At 43.5% G+C, this 22,706-nt stretch overlaps 1 protein-coding gene across 9 annotated transcripts in view; it reads left to right on the top strand.

Annotated features, from left to right (window-relative positions):
- LOC119953854 (dixin-like) overlaps positions 1-22,706 on the top strand; it is a 160,979-nt gene that overhangs the window by 54,853 nt on the left and 83,420 nt on the right. For all 9 annotated transcript variants that reach the window (XM_038778430.1, XM_038778431.1, XM_038778432.1 and 6 more), the window contains 4 exons: positions 7,125-7,254; positions 8,044-8,169; positions 8,991-9,249; positions 15,909-16,007. In XM_038778430.1, the coding sequence (XP_038634358.1) occupies positions 7,125-7,254; positions 8,044-8,169; positions 8,991-9,249; positions 15,909-16,007 (614 nt within the window). The remainder of the gene's footprint in view (positions 1-7,124; positions 7,255-8,043; positions 8,170-8,990; positions 9,250-15,908; positions 16,008-22,706) is intronic.

Here is a 22,706-nt window from a genome sequence, read left to right as displayed (position 1 = left end):
TCCACAAATTGAGTGTGGAATTTTAAATATATGAAGAGTCTCCTCACTAATACGTAATTAATTATATGTAGTTGTTGCATTGTGTGATTGTAACAGAATTTTTACAGTCTAGTACAATAACTAATACTAGCCTGTTGGAAAATCTGTTAAGCTGATCTGAAGTTCATTCTACTCTCTAATAAACGTATTGCTTCTCTAGCATTGTACTTTTAAAAATATTATTAAATTTATTTATGTAAAGTGATTAGCAGGAAGAAACATTCAACAACATTGAGCCAGATTTAGTGGATGATGACCCAATTCCATCTATTTTAATGGGTAAAATGAAAATGCCAGAAAATGAAATGTACCTTTTTTGATTTATATTTGATGTTTGATGTTTCAGAGGTTTCAACCACAATTTTGTTTGGCTTTGTGGGATGAGAATGTGGGACTGAGGGCAGCATGGTGGCGCAGTGGTTAGCACTGCTGTCTCACGGCGCTGAGGTCCTAGGTTCGATCCAGGCTCTGGATCACTGTCTGTGTGGAGTTTGCACATTCTCCCCGTGTTTGCGTGGGTTTTGCCCCCACAACCCAAAGATGTGCAGGGTAGGTGGATTGAACACGCTAAATTGCCCCTTAATTGGAAAAAATGCATTGGGTACACTCAATTTAAAAAAAAGAGAGAATCTGGGACTGAGAAAAGAGCAGTATTGAGCCAAGTGTAAACAGTGAAGAGAGGAGAACAAAATAAAATTATTTACACATAAAAGTTTCAGGTAATGGGGGAGAAGAATGATCCCAAAGTCTCATTGTGATTGTGAGCAGAACAAGTACAATTTTCATGTTATTTTCTACCTCTGGACACCATTTTCTTTGACCGAGAAAACACAGTGATGGTTTTGAATGAATGATTTAACTCGAGGCAAGTGGAAGTCAATGATAATAGAAATGTGATTGTTTTAGCCAGGGACCACCTTTTAACGTAGTGATAACGAGAAGCTAAATGATGCCAAGCACAGGATTTTTCTGAAAAATAATATTCCAACTTGTGGGTTACATATATCTTACATTATCGGGCTATCCGTTCTCTGATATATTTATGTAGTTACTGGTGAAATTTATTGTGTTGGCTCAAAAGGAAAAATAAAACATTACTCAAATTACTACACAGCTGAACTTTGCATAAAATGGAAGTGAAGACTATCTCTTGTGGGCTTTAATGTTGAGTATAATATATTGAATTTGTCAATTATTCATTTGGTTAGTGATTTTGTTTTCTACAGAGGTGTTGGCTTTTGTTAAGTGCCTGCTGGAATACCTTTGAGCCAAAGGTTGTAGGTTCAAGCCTTACACCAGACGCATGAAAATACTGGGCGGGGGTCGGAGAATCCCGCCCCACCGCCCTGATGCTGGCTGCTGTATAGTCCGGTGCCGGTTTTCATGCGGGGCGGGGTTCATGCCACGTCGGTCAGGGGCCGTTGGCATCGCCCCTCCCCCCCGGCAATTCTCCGGGCCCCGAAGGGCTGAGCGGCCATCCATTTTTGACGAGTCCCGCCGGCGTGAGCTACACATGGCGGGACCTGGCAGGTAAGTCGGCGGGGCGGTCCTTGGTGGGGGGGGATGAGGGATCAGACCCGGTGGGGGGGGGCCCACACGATGACCTGGCCCACGATCAGGGCCCACCGATCTGCGGACGCGGCTGTACTGTAGGGACACTCCTTCCTTCTGCGCCGGCCCCTGTAGGGCTCAGCCATGACTGGTGCGGAGAAGAGAACCCCCTATGCATGTGCCAAAACACGCTGGCCGGTCTGCGCTTGCGCGGAACCACACCGGCCCTTCGCGCATGCGAACTCGCGCAGTCCCTTCGGCGCCGGCTGGAACGGCACCAACCCCTCCGGCCTCTACCTAGCCCCTGGAAGTGCGGAGAATTCCCCAGAAGGGAGAATCCTGCTGATCGTCTAGGCTTCAGAGTGGAGTACAACACTGAGGGAGAGATTTGTTGTTGGAGGTGCTGCTGTTTCTGAGATTTTAAACCTCAGGGGGGAGTAAGACATGTGGCAAAACTTAGTGCACGTTAACCTTGATCAATATTACCGAAGAAAACCCCCCACATTATCTGTCTATTTATTTCAATGCTATTTGTGGCAGCTTGTACAGAAATTGGCTGCTGTATTTGTCTACAGCAAAGGGTACTGTATTTCAAAAGGAATTAGTTGTGCTCGTTGCTCACTGGGATACTCTTGAGATGATGAATACTGCTACATAAATACAGGTTCTTTCTTTAAAGAGTGTCTAAAATTACTCTCTAGATTGTCATAGGCAGTGCGGTTTACAGTTGCACAAAGTTTTCTGTATAACTATAGGTTTGCTTCAGAACTCCTTAATGTCTAGCCAGGAAAGTTTTATGCAAATGAATTTGAGGATATGTCGTCAGAAGCTATTTTAAATATAATGGGCGGAATTCTCTGCTCCCGGGAAAAATCGGGAGGGCCGTCATGAACTCGGCCGAGTTTCACGACGTGCTCGGAGGCCGCTCCTCGCCCCCTATTCTCCCCTCCCGGCGGGGCTAGTAGCGGTGCTCCGTAAATCTCGGCCGCGGGGGCGTCGCACCGAGAATGGCGCGGCCGGCACGCCTAATGACTTCAGCCGCGCATGTGCAGGTTGGCCGGCTCCAAACCGCGCATGCGCAGCTGACGTCATGTGCTGACGGTACGAACCCACGCATGCGCGGTGGCTGTCTTTCCCCTCAGCCGCCCCGCAAGACGTGGCGGCTTGATCTTGCGGGGCGGCAGAGCGGAAAGAGTGCGTTCGATTGAGACGCAGGCCCGACGATCGGTGGGCACCGATCGCGGGCCTGTCCCCTCCCGAGCACAGTCGTGGTGCTCTTTCCTTTCTAGGCCACCTACAAGCCCCAAACGGGCTTCTCATTCCCATTTCACGATGGCAGCGACCAGTTGTGTTTGCCGCCGTTGTGAAACGGCCGTGAACGGCAGGCCGCTCGGCCCATCCGGGTCGGAGAATCGCTGGTCGCCGTGAAAAACGGCGAGTGCCGATTCTTCCGAGCGGGGGTAGGGGGGAGAGAATCGCGGGGGGCGCGAAAGGGGCGTGAATTTTGTCAGGGGGCCCTCCCGCGATTCTCCCACGCCACGTGGGGAGCGGAGAATCACGCCCAATATATTTGAGTCAGTTTGGTGGGACTCTGCATTGTGCTGACTAGACCCAAGATTAGGACAGTGAACTTGGGAGCGGAAATGGTTCAGTTTGACCTCACTACTTTGAGAGAGTAAACGGCATGTGCAGGCCTCTTCATGACTTTGTTCCATCTACCGCCATAACCTCCAGCAACCTTCTTCCTTTCTGAGTCTGAATTATTTTGTGCCTCTCTCCCTTTGTGTGAGAGGATTGGGAGCAGAATCATGGCCCAATACTCTTCTAAGCACTTCCATTGTGCCACATTTCACCCTATCTTTAAAAGTTCACCCCAAAACGTACTCCTTCAATCCCGTTTTGTTCATCTGCTCTCACCTGCTCCCTATACCTAATCTATTCCTTTGTGAAGAATTTTGGTAAAATTCTGTTGATTAAATGTATTGTATGAGTCTGTCTTTCGTATTTATTTTAATTTAAAAAGGGGAAACTATTCTTTTAAACATTTTCCCTCCAAATTTTTAAAAATCCTTTCATGGGATATGGGTGCAGCAGGCTAGGCCAGCATTTGTTGCCCATCCCTAATGGCCCTGAACTGAGTGGCATTTCTTTTTAAGAGTCAACCGCATTGCTGTGGATCTGGAGTCACATGTAGGCCAGACCAGCTAAAGGCAGCAGATTTCCTTCCTAAAGGACATTAGTAAATCAGATGGGCTTTTGCGACATCCGAAAATGGTTTCATGGTTCATTATCCCATTTTGGTTATTTTCCCTCTCTCTACAATGAACCCTTGTCCTCTGGTTTACTCCCTTCTGTTTTATTCACTTCCCTTCCTCAGTTTTCATCATCAGGAATATTAGTTTCTTCATAGATGCAATAAATATCACAGAAGAATGCAAAATTCCACTAACCTGAAGTCCAGAATCAGTTTTTCTTCTCATGCTTCAGATCTGTTGTATCGAGCCATGGTTGGACCTGGATAGTAAGCTTCAGTCTAATTCCAGGTTGTTTATTGCACAATATTTTTTTCAGTGAATCAATTAAGCGTTGATTCAATAACATAAATAGCACTAAGTCGACATTTGGTGCATTTAAATTTCAATATCAGCTCATTTGAATGAAGTGTCTTAAAATCGAAAATTCCTGAGTTCCAGCTTCATTCTGCACTATCGAGCCTGGGTAGGTGAAATACATTGCGGTACGTCCATCACCTGGAGTAGAATGTTCTCTTTATGCTCTTTGGATTTTCCCTGCTTCTATTCCTGCTGCACAGTAAAACAGTGATACCACCAAGTAGCCATTTATCATTGTCAGAAATGGATAGAATGTTACCAGTAGATAACAAACCCTTCTCCAATCTAATTAAATATGCAGTCAGCTTGATCATTTCCTTTTACTGGCCTTTTAAATAAAATGCTGTACAACTTATTTTTGTTCAGTAATTTGTCTTCACCAGTGGAATCCATTGAAGCATCCGTATTAACATTTTTTTTCTGAAGTAATACTGGTTTCAGTGACTAGACTGTAAGTGTCCACTGGGAGGAGAACTGCGGTCCCTCAAAGGATATCAGCAATGCCACTGGAAATTCATGATTCATTGTGCTGCTGGCTTTTAAGATTTCTTGATTATTTTTCTTCAAAGAGCTATCCATAAATACGTCTCCCGATTTTAGTTTTAAGTTTTCTAAAAACTGAATTAATGCAAGTCCTAGAGCATGGCAACAAATAATAATAATCTTTATTAGTGTCACAAGTAGGCTTACATTAATACTGCAATGAAGTTACTGTGAAAATCCCCTTGTCGCCACACTCCTGTTCGGGTACGTTGAACAAGCACCACGTTCGGAACTTGTGGGAGGAAACCGGAGCACCCGGAGGAAACCCACGCAGACACTGGGAGAACGTGCAGACTCCGCACATGGGGGGAACATGCAGACTCCGCACAGACAGTGAGCCAAGCTGGGAATTGAACCCAGGTCCCTGGTACTGTGAAGCAATAGTGCTAACCACTGTGCTACCTTGCCGCCCAAATAGTTAATGTAAAAAGTCGAAATGAAGATCACCACAATATTAAAATTGACTATATGCTCTTCAGTTGCCAATTTAGCCTCCAAACACTATGCTGTGGAGCTTCTCTGATTCTTTACCCGAGTTGTCACAATTTTTGTGCTTTTATTTATATGTTTTGTGAACTTCGCCATAATGAAACCACAGAATGTTACAGTTGTGGAACTTGTTCTTAAGATTTTGCACTATTCTCAGGGTGAATTTTCGCTCTGGAATCAGGAATTGGTAAACCCAACTCTGCAAACCCAACTCGGGAGAAACTACCCTGAATGGTCAGATTTTTGATGCTCTGTGACTTTGTCCCAGTTTTGAGAAAAAGCAGCAAAACTAAAAACAGCCCTTATCCCCCACACCGTCTCACTCCCACATGCTCCCTTTGCCCTACCCATGCCAACTCGTGCCTTCCACCGTGGCCCCGCATAAACGTCCTGCAAACGTATGCCCCTCTACCCACCCTTATAGCCTTTTAGAGCCCCTATGCCACTCACCGACATTACACCGCCCACCATGGGCAGAGCTCATGAGCTGAAATAAAATAAAGTTCTAGGTATCTGTTATAGACTTCAATATATTTAGTCTAATTGACAAATGCCAATGCAACACATTTAAATGTCATAAAGTACTTAATCCCATATAAAAACAAACATTTCCTTCAAGTACTTAGTGCTTCATAAAAATAATCTTTTGCATTCATATCTTCACATTAAAAATCATTAATCCCTTTATAACTTCTCTGGACTGTCCATCAAACTGTGAATTTATAGGTCCCCACTCTGATAATTATGTTATTAAAGCAGTCAAACAGTACTAATTATAATGATTGTCCTCAGGCTTATGTCAAAAAACCAACTGTTGAAATTGCAGGCACTGTTTTGTTTTTAATTGCAGGCTGGCTGTTTTTTCCTCCTCAAAATTTAAAGGAGAGGGTATTTAAATTACTTGATAGCTTGACAGATTCAAAGATCTTATGCACCCCTTACAGATATTCGTGCCTACTCACAACAATCCCAAAGGGATACCTGACCTCTCCCAAAGTACCTTACCTTTTTCACAGGTTACCGTCCCTCTCCAAAGAGATCTAGCAGGTTTAGATCTTTCTCTTTCAGGAACTTGAGGTGAATAAAGATTTAATTTAACTATATACAATATTCTGCACAAGTCAATAACTCACTCCCACTCCAATCCTTGCTGGGAGAGCTAACCACATCAGGCCCTGCTCTGGGCCGGCTTTTATGTGAGTCTATAACAAGCTCCAGCTGGGTGCCGTCTGCCACCTATCTGGGAAGTTTATACTCTACGAGTCTTCTGGGAGATCAACAATGGTTTCCCCATGGTTCTTGCGGGGGGTCACATACCCTCAAATACGTAAAGTCCACGACCTGATTTCCAGAAACCTGCGTGACTAAAATAGCTTCTGTTTGAAGGCAGCTACATTTTTATTTGTATAGGTGCTGCCTCAGAACCAACTACCCCCGGAGAAAATAGTGGGTGCCGGGTTTGGGGCATGATTTCCAGATTATGGGCTCTGGTGCCATATTATAAACTGAAACCGCTTCTCTGAATTTTGGTTTGTCACCCAGTGGCATAGTCTAGTTTTATTATAGATGGTGGTAGCTCAAAAGTCCCCTCCAGCATATAGGACTAATCACCTAATTAATTGACATAAAGATGGCTACTGCCATAAAAGGTGCCTTCACATTATGATCTGTCAGATTGTTAATCAGCCTGTGGACCCTTCCACTACTTCACACTATTCTTTCTAAGGGAAGAGTGTGAAGATATGAAAATTACAATTATTTTTAGGAAGAGCCCCATCTATTCTTCAGTCATGCTGTGAAAATATTAAACTAAAATTATGATTTTTAAGTGTTGCTGTTCCTTTAGATTAAAGCCAGTAATTAACTTTTCTAATTTTTTTTGTACCACAGCAACAGTTGCAGTCGTATGTAGTATGGATAAACTCTCAACTGAAGAAAAAACCTGGATTGAAGCCAGTACAAGACTTGCGGGAAGATCTGCGGGATGGAGTGGTGTTGATTCATCTTGTGGAGATTGTAGGTTAGTAGAAGTAAGCTATATGCACAAGTGTCAGATATTTAGTTCACGTTTTGGTTAAGGGTTAAAGGATGTAGAATATGTATCTCTTTTTGTCATATTAGTGCAAGAATGGATGTTACTTCATATATTGGTTATACTAGAACTTCTGGTTCAGTGATATGGCAGAATGTACGCATGTAGGCTCAAAATCTGTTGTGAAAGAAATTACTAATTCAGGTGAGTTGCTGTCAGAAGGCACAGAATAGAGGTCAGGTGCGTCCTCCTGGTCAGCGACTTTGGAAGTATTCAAATTAGACTAACATTGAATGAGGTCTAAGCTAAGTGCAGGATGTGGATAGCTGAGGAGATCAAAGAGGGGTAGAAAATGAAACACTGGCCGATATATTTCTAAACCTTGAAGAAAAATATTGGCTTTGTCAGGTGAGAAGAATGTTTAGTATTAAGCTAATTCAAGAGGCTACATCATACAAATATATGACTGCGGTACAAGTCAAGATGTGGGAATTGGATATCTAGGAAAGAAAATTGCACCTTAAAATGATGATTTAGGAAGGATGTTTTAAACATAACGGTGAATTTTGTTGCTGTGACTAGATGTCTAAAAACAATTTTTAAGACGGCAGGCTGTGACATCTTTTGTTTGAACAGAATGGTGGAACAGCTGGTTCTGTCTGAAGCTTGAAGCCTGAAACATTTTCCAATATAGTGGGAAGTGGGTATTTATGCTTGCTTTTCAAAATGATCGAGCCTCTCCAATTAATTGCTGTGTTTTTTTGTTCTCACCTGAAGCCGGGGAACAACTCAATGAGATTTGCTTCAACCCTGGCGGCTATCAGGAAATGAAAGACAATGTGGAAAAAGTGCTGCAGTTCATAGCCTCTAAAAAGATCCGTATGCACCAGACCTCGGCCCGAGGTGAGTGTACTACAACAACAACTTGCATTTATATAGTGCCGTTAAAGTTCAGAAAATGTCATTGGGTGTCTTCACAGAGAGACAGTGTTATTCGGGGCAGTTGAGTAAGTCAAATTCTGTTTTTGTTACAAATTACTTTGTAATGTCATGGAGATCATAGGCGCAATCATCCGGCCACACTCCGCTGGTAAAACAGCTTACCGCGATGTAGTGTGGCCGTTAAAAGCTGGGAAACCCCGCTCCCGGGATCTACCCAGCTCACCCCGCCACGCGAGATCCAACGCAATCTCACGAGACGTTGCAAGGTGAATCCCGCCCACGATGGCCGGGATCACATTTTAGCACAATTCCATACTAGAGCAAGGCAGTAAGCGGGTGAGGAGGTGGGGGGTGGGAGGGATTTCTTTTGTGGGCCTCCGAGATTGGGACGCCATTTAAAAATGCCGTCCCGATCTCTTGCTACAATGGGGAGTTCTGGCGAGCAGAGCTGCCCATTGTAAAAAAAATAGCTTCGTTCGCATGTTCCCTGTTCAGGCCCCTTATTCAAAGCGAGTCGCGTTGAATACCATGTGTTTCTCTGCACTGCGAGTGCCAGGAAACATGCAGCTAAACGCGCTCACTTGGAGATTTTACTCCCTTTTGGGAAGATCACGCCCCACATTTTACTTTTTCATTCTATTCTCCGTGACAGTTGCCCTTGTTCATCATTATTGGAGATAATTGACAGATCAATAAATAGTCACAAATAGGACAAGATGAGGGAGGAATATTGGAAAAGAAAGAGGCATTATTGGTATAAATATTTTATTTTTCTTCCCAAGACATCGTTGAAGGGAACCTGAAATGCATAATGAGGCTGATTCTAGCTCTGGCAGCTCACTTCAAACCGTCTGGTGTTAGATCAGCCAGCCAGAGATCAGCAGTACCCCTGAAAAGCAAGTCTGGAATCACTTTGGACAATCATAGGCCACTTTCCGCCGCTGCTATGGTGCAGACAGCTGCCGCTGCTCTTGCCGAAGTTCGGCAAGACGTTTCACGTTCTGGACGGGAAATATTCCGATACAAACAGGAGGTCCCAAGGTGAGAACGGGTTTTCTGGTATTCCTCAACCTGATACCTGTGCTCATTTCAGTTGCTTTGGTATTTTTGTGTGGCTGTGAAATTGTCACTGTACTGAAAAAGGATAATTGTTTTTGGTTCCTTCAGTGACCCCAGGTAGATTCTAAGAATCAGACTAAAAGGATTCTATGCATTTGACATAAAAGAATAACCGAACAATCACATAGTCTCTGGCAAGGATTATTTTTAACTGGTTTGCATGAAAAACTTAAATGACCTTTCTCTATTTTTTGAAATCTTCTTCCTGAATAATATGTTTTCAATCCATACGTATGATCCACAATCATACGAATTAGGAGCAGGTGTAGGCCTCTTGTAGCCTCGAGCCTGCCCCATCCACCATTCAATAAGATCATGGCTGATCTGATTGTGACATTACCTCCACCTGCCTAGCCCCAATAACCTTTCACCCCTGGCTTATCAGGAATCCATTTAGCTCTGCCTTATAAATATTCAAAATATTCTGTTTCCGCCTCCTTTTGAGGAAGAGAGTTGCAAATGTTCATCACCCTCTGAGAGAAAAGAATGATCATCATCTCTGTTTTAAATGGGCGACCCTTTATTTTTAAACATTGACCTTGGGCTAGATTCTCCCACAAGAAGAAACATCTTTTCCACATCCATCCTGTCAAGACCCCTCAAGATCTTGCATGTTTCAATCAAATCACCTCTTACTATTCTGAACTCCAGTGGATCCAAACTTAGCCTGTCCAGTCTTTCCTCTTAGGATAGCCTGCCCATTCCACGTATTAATATAGTAAACTTTCTCTGAACTTCTTGCAATGTTTCTACATCCTTTCTTAAGTAAGGAAACCAATTATACATACCGTACTCCAGATGTGATCTCACTAACACCCTGTATACTGAAGCATAACCTCTCTTATGTTTGTATTCAATTCCCCCTACAATAAGTAATAACATTCAATTTGCTTTCCTAATTACTTCCTGTACCTCCACACTAACCTTTTGCGATTCATGCCCGAGGCACCCAGGTCCCTCGGCATCTCAAGGCCTTGCAATGTCTCGCTATTTAGATGAAATGATTTTTTCTGCCAAAATAGACAATTTCACATTTCCCCCACATTACTCCATTTGGCAGATCTTTGCCCATCGTTCAACCTATCTATATCCATTTGTAGCCTCCTTGTGTCCTCTTCATAACTTACTTTCATACCTATCTTTGTGTCATCAGCAAATTTAGCAACAATACCTTTGGTCCTGTTATTCAAGTCATTGACATAAATTGTACACCACTAATTACATCTTGCCAACAAGAAAGTTACTCATTTATGCCTACTGTCTGTTCCTGTTAGCTCCCCAACCTTCTATCCATGGTAATATGTTATCCCCTAAACCATGAGCTTTTATTTTCCGCAATAACCTTTGATGTGGCAGCTTATCAAATGCCTTCTGGAAATCTAAGTCCGTATATCCACCGGTACTCCATTATTTGCAGCACATGTAATTTCTTCAAAAAAACTCTAATAAATTGGTTAAACATAGTTTATCTTACATAAAACCATGTTGATTCTGCTTGATTGTTTGACTGCATCTAAGCGCACTGCTGTAACACCTTTTAATATTAGCTTCAAACATTTTCCCTATGGCTGAAAAGCTAACTGGCCTGTAGTTTCCAGCTTTCTGTCTCCCTCTTTTTTGAATAAAAGAGTTACATCGGCTATTTTCCAATCTCATGGGATCTAGGGCATTTTGGAAAATTAAAATCAATGCATCAACTATTTCACGAGTCACTTCTCCTCGGATGAAGTCCCTCAGGACCCAGGGACTTGTCAGCCTGCTGCTCCAATAATTTGCTCAGTACCACTTCCCTGACGATTGTAATTTTCTTGGGTTCTTCCCTCCCTTTCATTTCCTGATGTGCAGCTATTTATGCAGATATTACATGCAAGTTCCATAGTGAGAATTGATGCAAAATATCAGTTCAATTCATCTACCATCTCCTTATATTTCATTATTAATTCCCAGACTCACTTTCTATAGAACGAATGCTCACTTTAATTATTTTCTTTTTTAAAACAGCTTACTATCTGTCTTTATATTTCTAGTTAGCTTTCCCTTATTTTTCCCTCCTTATCCACTACCATAACTGTAGTTCTGTGTCTCCCTGTCTCCTCAATGGGAGACACAAGAGCAAGAAATGCTCTAAGTCTAGGAAATGCCACTCAATTCAAGCTCCATCTGTTTGTTTTCTAATAATTTGTAATTTGTTGGATATAAAATATGAAAACTCAATAAAAAACATTTCCAAAAAAAAAATTCAAGCTCCATCTCTTGCTGTACAAAGTGGAGTTGGCTGGTGCGGAGAGAATTGCACAGCGGCACCTTTTATGGTAAAAGTCCAAGAGTTTAAAGCAGAGGTGCTTGTGATTGCCCCTGGAGCCACTGTTCTGCACCAAGAGGAAGCAGGAAGTGATTGCCCAATACCAGGTTCACTGAAGCAGGAAGCAAGAAAAACTGCTTATGATTGCCCCTGGATTTCATGTTCTGCATCAAGAGAAGCAGGAGGCGATTGCCCAATTTCAGGTTCAGTGAAACAGGAAGCAAGAAAAACTGCTTGATCTCTTTTAACCATTTCAGGGGGGAAAAGGGCAATTAAAGATAATTTGCCTTCTACAGAAAGCAGACAGAACACTTTTTGTACAGCTTTACACATGTGAATGGCGCCTTCCTTTGTTATTCTCCCAGCAATTTAATTGTTCAGTGTGTCTAGAAACTCGAGTCTGCATGCTGGGCCTTCCTGGCTCCAGGAATGATGTTATATTGATGGAAAGCTGTACTTTCAATCTAAATCTAATAAGAATAATTTAAAATATGAAATCTGAAGGCATATCATATTCATCCAGTAATTCTTTGTGTAATAACATTCCATTCATGAATAGGTTGTGCTTATTTATTTTTGATAATCCTTGCAATGCATCATTACATAGCTGAGTGGGCAGGCAGCCTGTCCCCAGATTTCAGACTATCCAGCTTTGGTTGTTCGGAGAGAGGCCTGGGAGTCACCCTGATGTTAATTTTTATGTGTGTGTGTTTATAATACTTTTAAAAGAAAATTTCAACCAAGTGGAAATGCAAGTAACGTCCGTTTTCTACTTCATTGCACAATTGAGAACTGCAAAATTTGGAATTTTGTAGCTTAAAAAAATAAAATTGTGGATCAATGTTAAAGTGGCCAATAATATGGTCAACAGCCAATGCAACAGTACAATGGACATGCTTGCATTGGGCCAAGTTGTGTGTATGGTATGACCAGCGCACAATATCCCAAGGTTGCAAGCCCAAATAGGATTTGCTTGTCACCCCACCAACCTCTGTATTCAAAGGATCATCCTCTGCAATTTCTGCCAACTCCAGCATGATGGCATCATGACACCTATCTTCCCCTCACTCTACCCCTCCCCATGTCCGTCAGCATTCTGCAGAGATCACTCGGAAGCACAGAGGGTACCATTCTAGTCCATTCCTCCATCACTCCCAACTCCTCATCCCCTTTCCACGGCATCTTCCCTTGCACAATCACAGAAGGTATAACATCTGCCCATTTATCTGCTCCCTGCACACTGTTCAAAGTCCCAACTCTCAGGCGAAGCAACAGTTCCTTTGCACCTCCTTCAATTTAGTCTACTATATTGGCTGCTCCAAAGGCGGCACGGTAGCACAGTTGGTAGCACTGTTACTTCACAGCACCAGGGTACCAGGTTCGATTCCTGGCTTGGGTCATTGTCTGTCTGGAGTCTGCACATTCTCCCCGTGCCTGCGTGGGTTTCCTCCGAGTGCTCCGGTTTCCTCCCACAAGTCCCGAAAGATCTGCTGTTAGATAATTTGGACGTTCTGAATTCTCCCTCTGTTTACCCGAACAGGCACTGGAATGTGGCGACTAGGGGCTTTTCACAGTAACTTAATTACAGCAAGCCTACTTGTGACAATAAAGATTATTATTATTATTAAATATGGCCTACTCTGTGTTGGGATGACTAATCGCAGACTGGGTGACCACTTTGTGGAACAGCTTTGATCAGTCTGCAAGCGTGACTCCAACCTTCCCATTTGAATTCAGCATCTTGCTCTCATGAGCAAGAGGAGCAGCACCTCCTCTTCTGATTAGGCATGTTACAGCCCTCAGGACTCCACATTGAGTTCAACAACTTCAGCCTATGACCTTTTTCTTCTATCCTGACCTCTTTTTAAAAAAAAAACCCAATTTCCTTCCCCCAAATGGACCCCTCCCTCCCAAATACCGGACCACCTGTCATTTGTTCTTTAGTTTTGCTTTAACTGTCCACTAATCCTTGTTCTCTTATTAACACATTCTGCTATATTCCCTTAATGCCACCACCAGCATCTTCCATAGACCTTCACATTGCCATTTCTGACTTGTGCCCTACACATCTTTGTTGCAGTCTCTCCTAGCTCCCATGTATCATTGACTTTCTACTTTGCTCCACCTACATCTAACCCATCACATTTCTCCCTCTCTTTGGCTGTGAAGAAGAGTCACGCTGACTCAAAACGTTAACTCTGTTTCTTTCTCCACAGATGCAGCCACACTTGCTGAGTTTTTCCAGCATTTTCTGTTTTTATTTCACAAACTGTAGATTGGAATAGCCGTGTAAGGCCACCTTTCAGACTTAAGAGAAGAATTTGGACATCCCTGGCCTGTTGCCAGTGCTAGTTGGCCTTCACCAAACCATGAAAGTGCCTGCACATTATGTGAGACCAGAAGCCCTTCAAAGGCTGGAGTCCTGTAAAGTAGTCCTGGTGCTCTTGGAGCCTCAGAAAAGATGCACCCTGAAAGCGTAACACTTGTTCACCAGTTTTAAAAAAACATCATTTTCACTCCCGAGGTTTTGTTCGCGCACTCTGTCTCACGCTCGTTCCCCCTCAGGTTGGAACAAGAATCCATCGTCTGTGCAGGTTTACGTTAGAGTACACTTGCAGAATGGACTTTCTGAAAGGATGGTATATAAATTTGCAGGGTTATGGCAAAGGGCAGGGGAATGGTACAAATTGAATAACTCTTCTACATGTCCTTATCTTCCAACTGTGATGAATGTAGAAATTGTTATATACTATATTTTATATTCTGTTGCAATAATGTTATTAAAAGCCCTGGTTTAAAATACATATAGGCAATGTGTCTACGAAAGCTGTAATTAAAGAGTTGTAAAAGGTAAGATGATAATTCATTCCAACCACTTAATTGGTTACAGATAAAGGACTAATGAAATAGTGTTTTGATACTGGAGATTTCGTGGCGTGTCAATAATTGAGGAATTGTATTTAGTCCTAGCTAAGCAGGTCATGGAACTTAGCAGGTTACAGATGATGTAATTAATGGGAGGAGCCAGGTCGTACTTTTGCACTCTGTTATAGGATTTTAAATTGAACTGCAGTTTTGCTCTCCACAGTACAGCTAAGGAACTCTCTCCACAGTACAGTAAGCAAGTAATCTGTTTTGTTAACTTTATTTATTTGAACTGTATTGGATTGCTTAATTGGATTTGCAGGTATAGATAGTAAGTTCAAGTTTTTCCTTTATATTTTAGAACTGTTTATCAAAGAAAGGGAAGCACGGTGGCACATTGGTTAGCACTGCTGCCTCACAGCACCAGGGATCCGGGTGTGATAATATGTATAAAGCAATTCTGTATATAATATTATACACAACCTCTGACCAGCAGGTGGCAGTGTGGCAGTGTAGGTCCATCATGTGGCTCTGTGCCTTTGGGAGTAAGTCGTGTTGGAGAATAGATGTATTTTGCAGTAGCTCTATAATAGTTAGTGTTAGTAGTTTGTTAATTATTTATTCCAGTTATCTTTGCCACGCAGTTGTTTCATAATAAATTATTTAAACTAGATGTTCTGTAGTGCATCATTCATATCGGCCGATCTACAGAACATGACACCGGGTTCAATTCTGACTTTGGGTGACTGTCTGTATGCAGTTTGCATGTTTTCCCGTGTATGTGTGGGCTTCCTCCAGGTGCTCTGGGTTTCTCCCACAGCTCAAAGATGCGCAGGTTAGGTGAATTGGCCATATTAAATTGCCCTTCGTGTCCAAAGATGTGTAGGTTAGATTAAGGGGTCATTGGGATACGTTATTGGGAGTGGGCTTGGTTGGAGTGCTCTTTCAGAGGGTCGATGTTGACTCAATGCCCTCCTTCTGCACTGTAGGGATTCTATGATTCTATGAACACGGGAAATATATTTCACTGAATGACCCTACTGAGGTCAGTTTATTTGTTTGCAGATAAGGGCAACACCAAATAGTAATAGCTGCATTCGACCCTTAAATGTTATTTATTGAATATTTCAGTGTGTTTAGGAGTATTTTAGTATGTGAGCTTTTTTAATTTCAGCCAAATACTTTACGAAAAGTGCAATTGTGCAGGCAGCACAAGAAGCACAAAATGTCACAAAGGTGCCCTCTGCTGGCTGTTGTAATATTAATATAAACTCCATTTAATGAGTACTGATTTTTTTTTTACAACTTGGCATTTTCCCAGAAAACCAGGAAAGTAGACTTCTTAATACTGTCATTTCGGAAGTTTGGTAGTATCCGATAAAGCACTGCCTGACCATTTTATTTCTTTCTGTAGCTTTGAGGAGGATATTGGAAGTCCCTCCTGGAGCGTCCGGGCAATGGTACAGCAATACGAGGGTCAACAGATGCCTTTATCGCCACCACTGTCCCCAAGGTACTTTGGTTCCTAATTATAACTGTACTGTCCTTCGATTTACTCTTATGTGCATAGTCATTTACACTTGCTGAAATATCAGGTTAAATATCTAAATTGTTCCAGAGTGAAATTCACAGAAATTTTTGTGTTCTGTAAAATCCGTAGATAAAAAATTGATCTTCTTTTCCAACACTTAACAATATAATTCGTATTATGCGAAACGGATTTTAAAAGGTAAAACGTAAATTACATTTCAAACATGGCGCAAGACTCGACAAGATTTTCTTCTCGATGAGACTCAAATTGGGTCATAAGTTAGGAATAAGATGTAGACGAGGCTATCTGTGAGACATAGTTGTCAGACTTGAGGTAATGCTTTTACCTCTTACCATCTGAAAATTGAAGACCGTGGGAAGGGAATGGCCTGTTGGGGGGTAAGGCTGTCAGCCCAGATTCCACAAACGAGCAAGGTTAAAATTGCCCCTATTATTCAATCAGTGTCAGCAGGTTATTTGACTGGAGGCAGGGCAGGGCTAACTCCGCTGAGGTCAATCCTGTCTTTACTATTTGAGGTGCTGCTATTCCGATGAGATGTGAAACAGAGGCCTGGTCTGAATTTTCAAATGGATGTCAAAGATCCCATGAGATTTTGTGAAGAATAAGTTCACCTGGTTTAGCTCAGTGGGCTAGACAGCTGGTTTGTGATGCAGAACAAGGCCATCAGCGTGGGTTCAATTCCCGTACCAGCTGAGAATTCTGAATTCTCCCTCTGTGTACCCAAACAGCTGCCGGAATGTGGCGACTAGGGGCTTTTCACAGTAACTTCATTGCAGTGTTAATGTAAGCCTACTTGTGACAATAAATATTATTTATTTATGGTCAATATTTATACTTCATCCAACAATAAAGCAAATTTTCTGGTCAATTTAAAAAAGAAATGTTTTTAAATTTAGAGTACCCGATTCTTTTTTTTTTGCCGTTTAAGGGGCAATTTAGCGTGGCCAATCCATCCAGCCTGCACATCTTTGGATTGTGGGGGTGAGACCCACGCAGACATGGGGAGAATGTGCAAACTCCACACGGACCCTGGTCAATTATTTTATCCTTGTTTATGTCTTCTGCATTTCCCTACACTCCAACCATGACTAAACTTCAAAAGTAATTCGTTGGCTTGGACATCTGAGGTTGTGAAAGGCGTTATGTAAATGCTAATTATTTTTTAATGGCCACACACTTGCTCACATCTATCAGTCGTCCCTGAAGAGTGATCTGAAGCAGAGATCCAATTGATTTTTCCTCTCCTTAACCTAAAGCAATGAGGATAGTTTCACCACTACCTGTGATCAATTAACACAGCAGAGAGTGAGGAGTGAAACTTGTTAACGTGTTGATTTGTAAGGCTGGGCTAATCGGCAGACAAACTCACTGAGCCATTGGTGAGCTCCAAACTTTTCGAACCTTTCGGACTGCGCAATTTTTGATGTTGAACTGAAGCCTAGAATTATTGGGCACTCCAGTCTAAATAAAGTTGCAGCAATAACATACTACACCTTATTTTGTCACTGCACTTCCCATTAAGTTCAGAAAAACATCTCAAAGAAGTTATATGAATGGAAAATTTGAAGTTGAAAAGAGCAGTGTAAACAAAAATGTGTCCTTCAATCTTTAGGAGACATAGGAGAAACTTATTAAAACACTGAGTTCTGTAGGCATCCGTTTTTCAATGGAGGCTGTTTAGTCTCCATTTAGATGTTGTATAACTGCTTTCAAAAATAACCTAGAACAGAACCAACTGTTAGAATAGGGATTGGTCAAATTGAAGATGAGAATAGCAGTTTAAATCTGCCATGATCTCACGAATAATTATGGTTCTAGAAAGTTAAAAGTGTAAAACCTAAAGAATATTCTTTAGCTGTAAAATGTTCCACTCTTTTGGCTAGGTCAGCATGTGAATTTCTGATGAGCTATACTAGAAACTTAGAAACGAGGAAAATAAGAGCCACAGTAGGCCATTTGGCCGATCAAGCCTGCCCCGCCATTCAATGGACGATCACATCTCATTCCCTTCTATATTGTGTAGAAAAATAGAATGCAGTAATCTGTGACGGAGCTGGATATGGATATGTTTGAGATGTGATCCTCTGCCATACTCCTGCCCTCTCTGCACATCCCTTGAGAACCAGCAGAGGGCAGCAGAGCAGAGCTACTGATCAGCTGTTCTGGGGAAATTTGCATACGTGCAGTGCGGTCAGCCTAAGTTGAAGGTGAACCTGCGAAGAAGACCCAAGGAGTTTGAGTAAAGGCAAGCAACCAGCAGAGGGCAGCAGAGCAGAGCTACTGATCAGCTGTTCTGGGGAAATTTGCATACGTGCAGTGCGGTCAGCCTAAGTTGAAGGTGAACCTGCGAAGAAGACCCAAGGAGTTTGAGTAAAGGCAAGGAACCAGCAGAGGGCAGCAGAGCAGAGCTACTGATCAGCTGTTCTGGGGAAATTTGCATACGTGCAGTGCGGTCAGCCTAAGTTGAAGGTGAACCTGCGAAGAAGACCCAAGGAGTTTGAGTAAAGGCAAGCAACCAGCAGAGGGCAGCAGAGCAGAGCTACTGATCAGCTGTTCTGGGGAAATTTGCATACGTGCAGTGCGGTCAGCCTAAGTTGAAGGTGGTTTGTGGAGGGGCTGTTGGCAAGTGACAGTTAAACCCGAAACACTTTGTGAGTGTTTCCCACCCTACCTCCTCCTCGAACCAACCCCCCCACCCCACGGTGGTTGGGAAGCGGGAGCAGGGGCCTGTCGTGAAGGTGAGTGAGTGCCTTTAAATTTGCTTACCTTTCAGCGGGATCAGGGTTTGAGGTAATATCAGGTAAGCTCTTCCTTTCTTTTTCTTTTTCTTGTTTTTTTTTTAATCTAGAGGGGATGTCAGGGAAGGCAGTACAATGCTCCTCCTGCAGAATGTTTGAGGTGAGGGAAGCCGTCAGTGTCCCTGCTGATTTCATCTGTGGGAAGTGCACCCAACTCCAGCTCCTCAAAAACCGTGTTAGGGACCTGGAGCTTGAGCTGGATGAACTTCGGATCATTCGGGAGGCAGAGGGGGTCATAGATAGGAGCTTCAGGGAAGTAGTTACACCAAAGACTGGAGATAGATGGGTAACTGTAAGAGGGACTGGGAAGAAGCAGTCAGTGCAGGGACCCCCTGCGGTCGTTCCCCTGAGTAACAAGTATACCGTTTTGGATACTTGTGGGGGGGACGACTTACCAGGGGTAAGCCATGGGGTACGGGCCTCTGGCACGGAGTCTGTCCCTGTTGCTCAGAAGGGAAGGGGGGAAAGGAGTAGAACATTAGTAATTGGGGACTCAATAGTCAGGGGCACAGATAGGAGATTTTGTGGGAGCGAGAGAGACTCACGTTTGGTATGTTGCCTCCCAGGTGCAAGGGTACGTGATGTCTCGGATCGTGTTTTCCGGGTCCTTAAGGGGGAGGGGGAGCAGCCCCAAGTCGTAGTCCACATTGGCACTAACGACATAGGTAGGAAAGGGGACAATGATGTCAGGCAGGCCTTTAGGGAGCTAGGATGGAAGCTCAGAGCGAGAACAAACAGAGTTGTTATCTCTGGGTTGTTGCCCGTGCCACGTGATAGTGAGATGAGGAATAGGGAGAGAGAGCAATTAAACACGTGGCTACAGGGATGGTGCAGGCGGGAGGGATTCAGATTTCTGGATAACTGGGGCTCTTTCTGGGGAAGGTGGGACCTCTATAGACAGGATGGTCTACATCTGAACCTGAGGGGCACCAATATCCTGGGGGGGAGATTTGTTAGTACTCTTTGGGGGGGTTTAAACTAATTCAGCAGGGGCATGGGAACCTGGATTGTAGTTTTGGGGTGCGAGAGATTGAGAGTAGAGAGGTCAGGAGCACAGTTTTGACTTCGCAGGAGGGCGGCAGTGTTCAGGTCTGTGGTTTGAAGTGTGTCTATTTCAATGCCAGGAGTATACGAAATAAGGTAGGGGAACTGGCAGCATGGGTTGGTACCTGGGACTTCGATGTTGTGGCCATTTCAGAGACATGGATAGAGCAGGGACAGGAATGGTTGTTGCAGGTTCCGGGGTTTAGGTGCTTTAGTAAGGTCAGAGAAGGGGGCAAAAGAGGGGGAGGTGTGGCGCTGCTAGTCAAGGACAGTATTACGGTGGTAGAAAGGATGCAAGATGGGGACTCTTCTTCCGAGGTAGTATGGGCTGAGGTTAGAAACAGGAAAGGAGAGGTCACCCTGTTGGGAGTTTTCTATAGGCCACCTAATAGTTCTAGAGATGTAGAGGAAAGGATGGCGAAGATGATTCTGGAAAAGAGCGAAAGTAACAGGGTAGTTGTTATGGGAGACTTTAACTTTCCTAATATTGACTGGAAAAGATATAGTTCGAGTACATTGGATGGGTCGTTCTTTGTACAATGTGTGCAGGAGGGTTTTCTGACACAATATGTTGACAGGCCAACAAGAGGTGAGGCCACTTTGGATTTGGTTTTGGGTAATGAACCAGGCCAGGTGTTAGATCTGGAGGTAGGTGAGCACTTTGGAAACAGTGACCACAATTCGGTGACCTTTACGTTAGTGATGGAAAGGGATAAGTATACCCCGCAGGGCAAGAGTTATAGCTGGGGGAAGGGCAATTATGATGCCATTAGACATGACTTAGGATGTGTTGGTTGGAGAAGTAGGCTGCAAGGGTTGGGCACACTGGATATGTGGAGCTTGTTCAAGGAACAGCTATTGCATGTTCTTGATAAGTACGTACCAGTCAGGCAGGGAGGAAGGGGTCGAGCGAGGGAACCGTGGTTTACCAAAGAAGTGGAATCTCTTGTTAAGAGGAAGAAGGAGGCCTATGTGAAGATGAGGCGTGAAGTTTCAGTTGGGGCGCTTGATAGTTACAAGGAAGCGAGGAAGGATCTAAAGAGAGAGCTGAGACGAGCAAGGAGGGGACATGAGAAGTCTTTGGCAGGTAGGATCAAGGAAAACCCAAAAGCTTTCTATAGGTATGTCAGGAATAAAAGAATGACTAGGGTAAGAGTAGGGCCAGTCAAGGACAGTGGTGGGAAGTTGTGTGTGGAGGCTGAGGAGATAAGCGAGATACTAAATGAATACTTTTCGTCAGTATTCACTCAAGAAAAAGATAATATTGTGGAGGAGAATGCTGAGACCCAGGCTATTAGAATAGATGGCATTGAGGTGCGTAGGGAAGAAGTGTTGGCAATTCTGGACAAGGTGAAAATAGATAAGTCCCCGGGGCCGGATGGGATTTATCCTAGGATTCTCTGGGAAGCCAGGGAAGAGATTGCTGAGCCTTTGGCTTTGATTTTTAGGTCATCATTGGCTACAGGAATAGTGCCAGAGGACTGGAGGATAGCAAATGTGGTCCCTTTGTTCAAGAAGGGGAGTAGAGATAACCCCGGTAACTATAGGCCGGTGAGCCTAACGTCTGTGGTGGGTAAAGTCTTGGAGAGGATTATAAAAGATACGATTTATAATCATCTAGATAGGAATAATATGATTAGGGATAGTCAGCATGGTTTTGTGAAGGGTAGGTCATGCCTCACAAACCTTATCGAGTTCTTTGAGAAGGTGACTGAACAGGTAGACGAGGGTAGAGCAGTTGATGTGGTGTATATGGATTTCAGTAAAGCGTTTGATAAGGTTCCCCACGGTCGGCTATTGCAGAAAATACGGAGGCTGGGGATTGAGGGTGATTTAGAGATGTGGATCAGAAATTGGCTAGTTGAAAGAAGACAGAGAGTGGTAGTTGATGGGAAATGTTCAGAATGGAGTTCAGTTACGAGTGGCGTACCACAAGGATCTGTTCTGGGGCCGTTGCTGTTTGTCATTTTTATAAATGACCTAGAGGAGGGCGCAGAAGGATGGGTGAGTAAATTTGCAGACGACACTAAAGTCGGTGGAGTTGTAGACAGTGCGGAAGGATGTTGCAGGTTACAGAGGGACATAGATAAGCTGCAGAGCTGGGCTGAGAGGTGGCAAATGGAGTTTAATGTGGAGAAGTGTGAGGTGATTCACTTTGGAAAGAATAACAGGAATGCGGAATATTGGCTAATGGTAAAATTCTTGGTAGTGTGGATGAGCAGAGGGATCTCGGTGTCCATGTACATAGATCCCTGAAAGTTGCCACCCAGGTTGATAGGGTTGTGAAGAAGGCCTATGGTGTGTTGGCCTTTATTGGTAGAGGGATTGAGTTCCGGAGCCATGAGGTCATGATGCAGCTGTACCAAACTCTGGTACGGCCGCATTTGGAGTATTGCGTACAGTTCTGGTCGCCTCATTATAGGAAGGACGTGGAAGCTTTGGAACGGGTGCAGAGGAGATTTACCAGAATGTTGCCTGGTATGGAGGGAAAATCTTATGAGGAAAGGCTGATGGACTTGAGGTTGTTTTCGTTAGAGAGAAGAAGGTTAAGAGGTGACTTAATAGAGGCATACAAAATGATCAGAGGGTTAGATAGGGTGGACAGCGAGAGCCTTCTCCCGCGGATGGAGGTGGCTAGCACGAGGGGACATAGCCTTAAATTGAGGGGTAATAGATATAGGACAGAGGTCAGAGGTGGGTTTTTTACGCAAAGAGTGGTGAGGCCGTGGAATGCCCTACCTGCAACAGTAGTGAACTCGCCAACATTGAGGGCATTTAAAAATTTATTGGATAAGCATATGGATGATAAGGGCATAGT

This window comes from Scyliorhinus canicula, chromosome 19 (genome assembly GCF_902713615.1).
Source record: "Scyliorhinus canicula chromosome 19, sScyCan1.1, whole genome shotgun sequence".
In the NCBI taxonomy this organism is placed as follows: Eukaryota; Metazoa; Chordata; class Chondrichthyes; order Carcharhiniformes; family Scyliorhinidae; genus Scyliorhinus; species Scyliorhinus canicula.
Note: the sequence above shows the minus strand (reverse complement) of the source record. Positions and strands in the feature narration are given on the sequence as shown.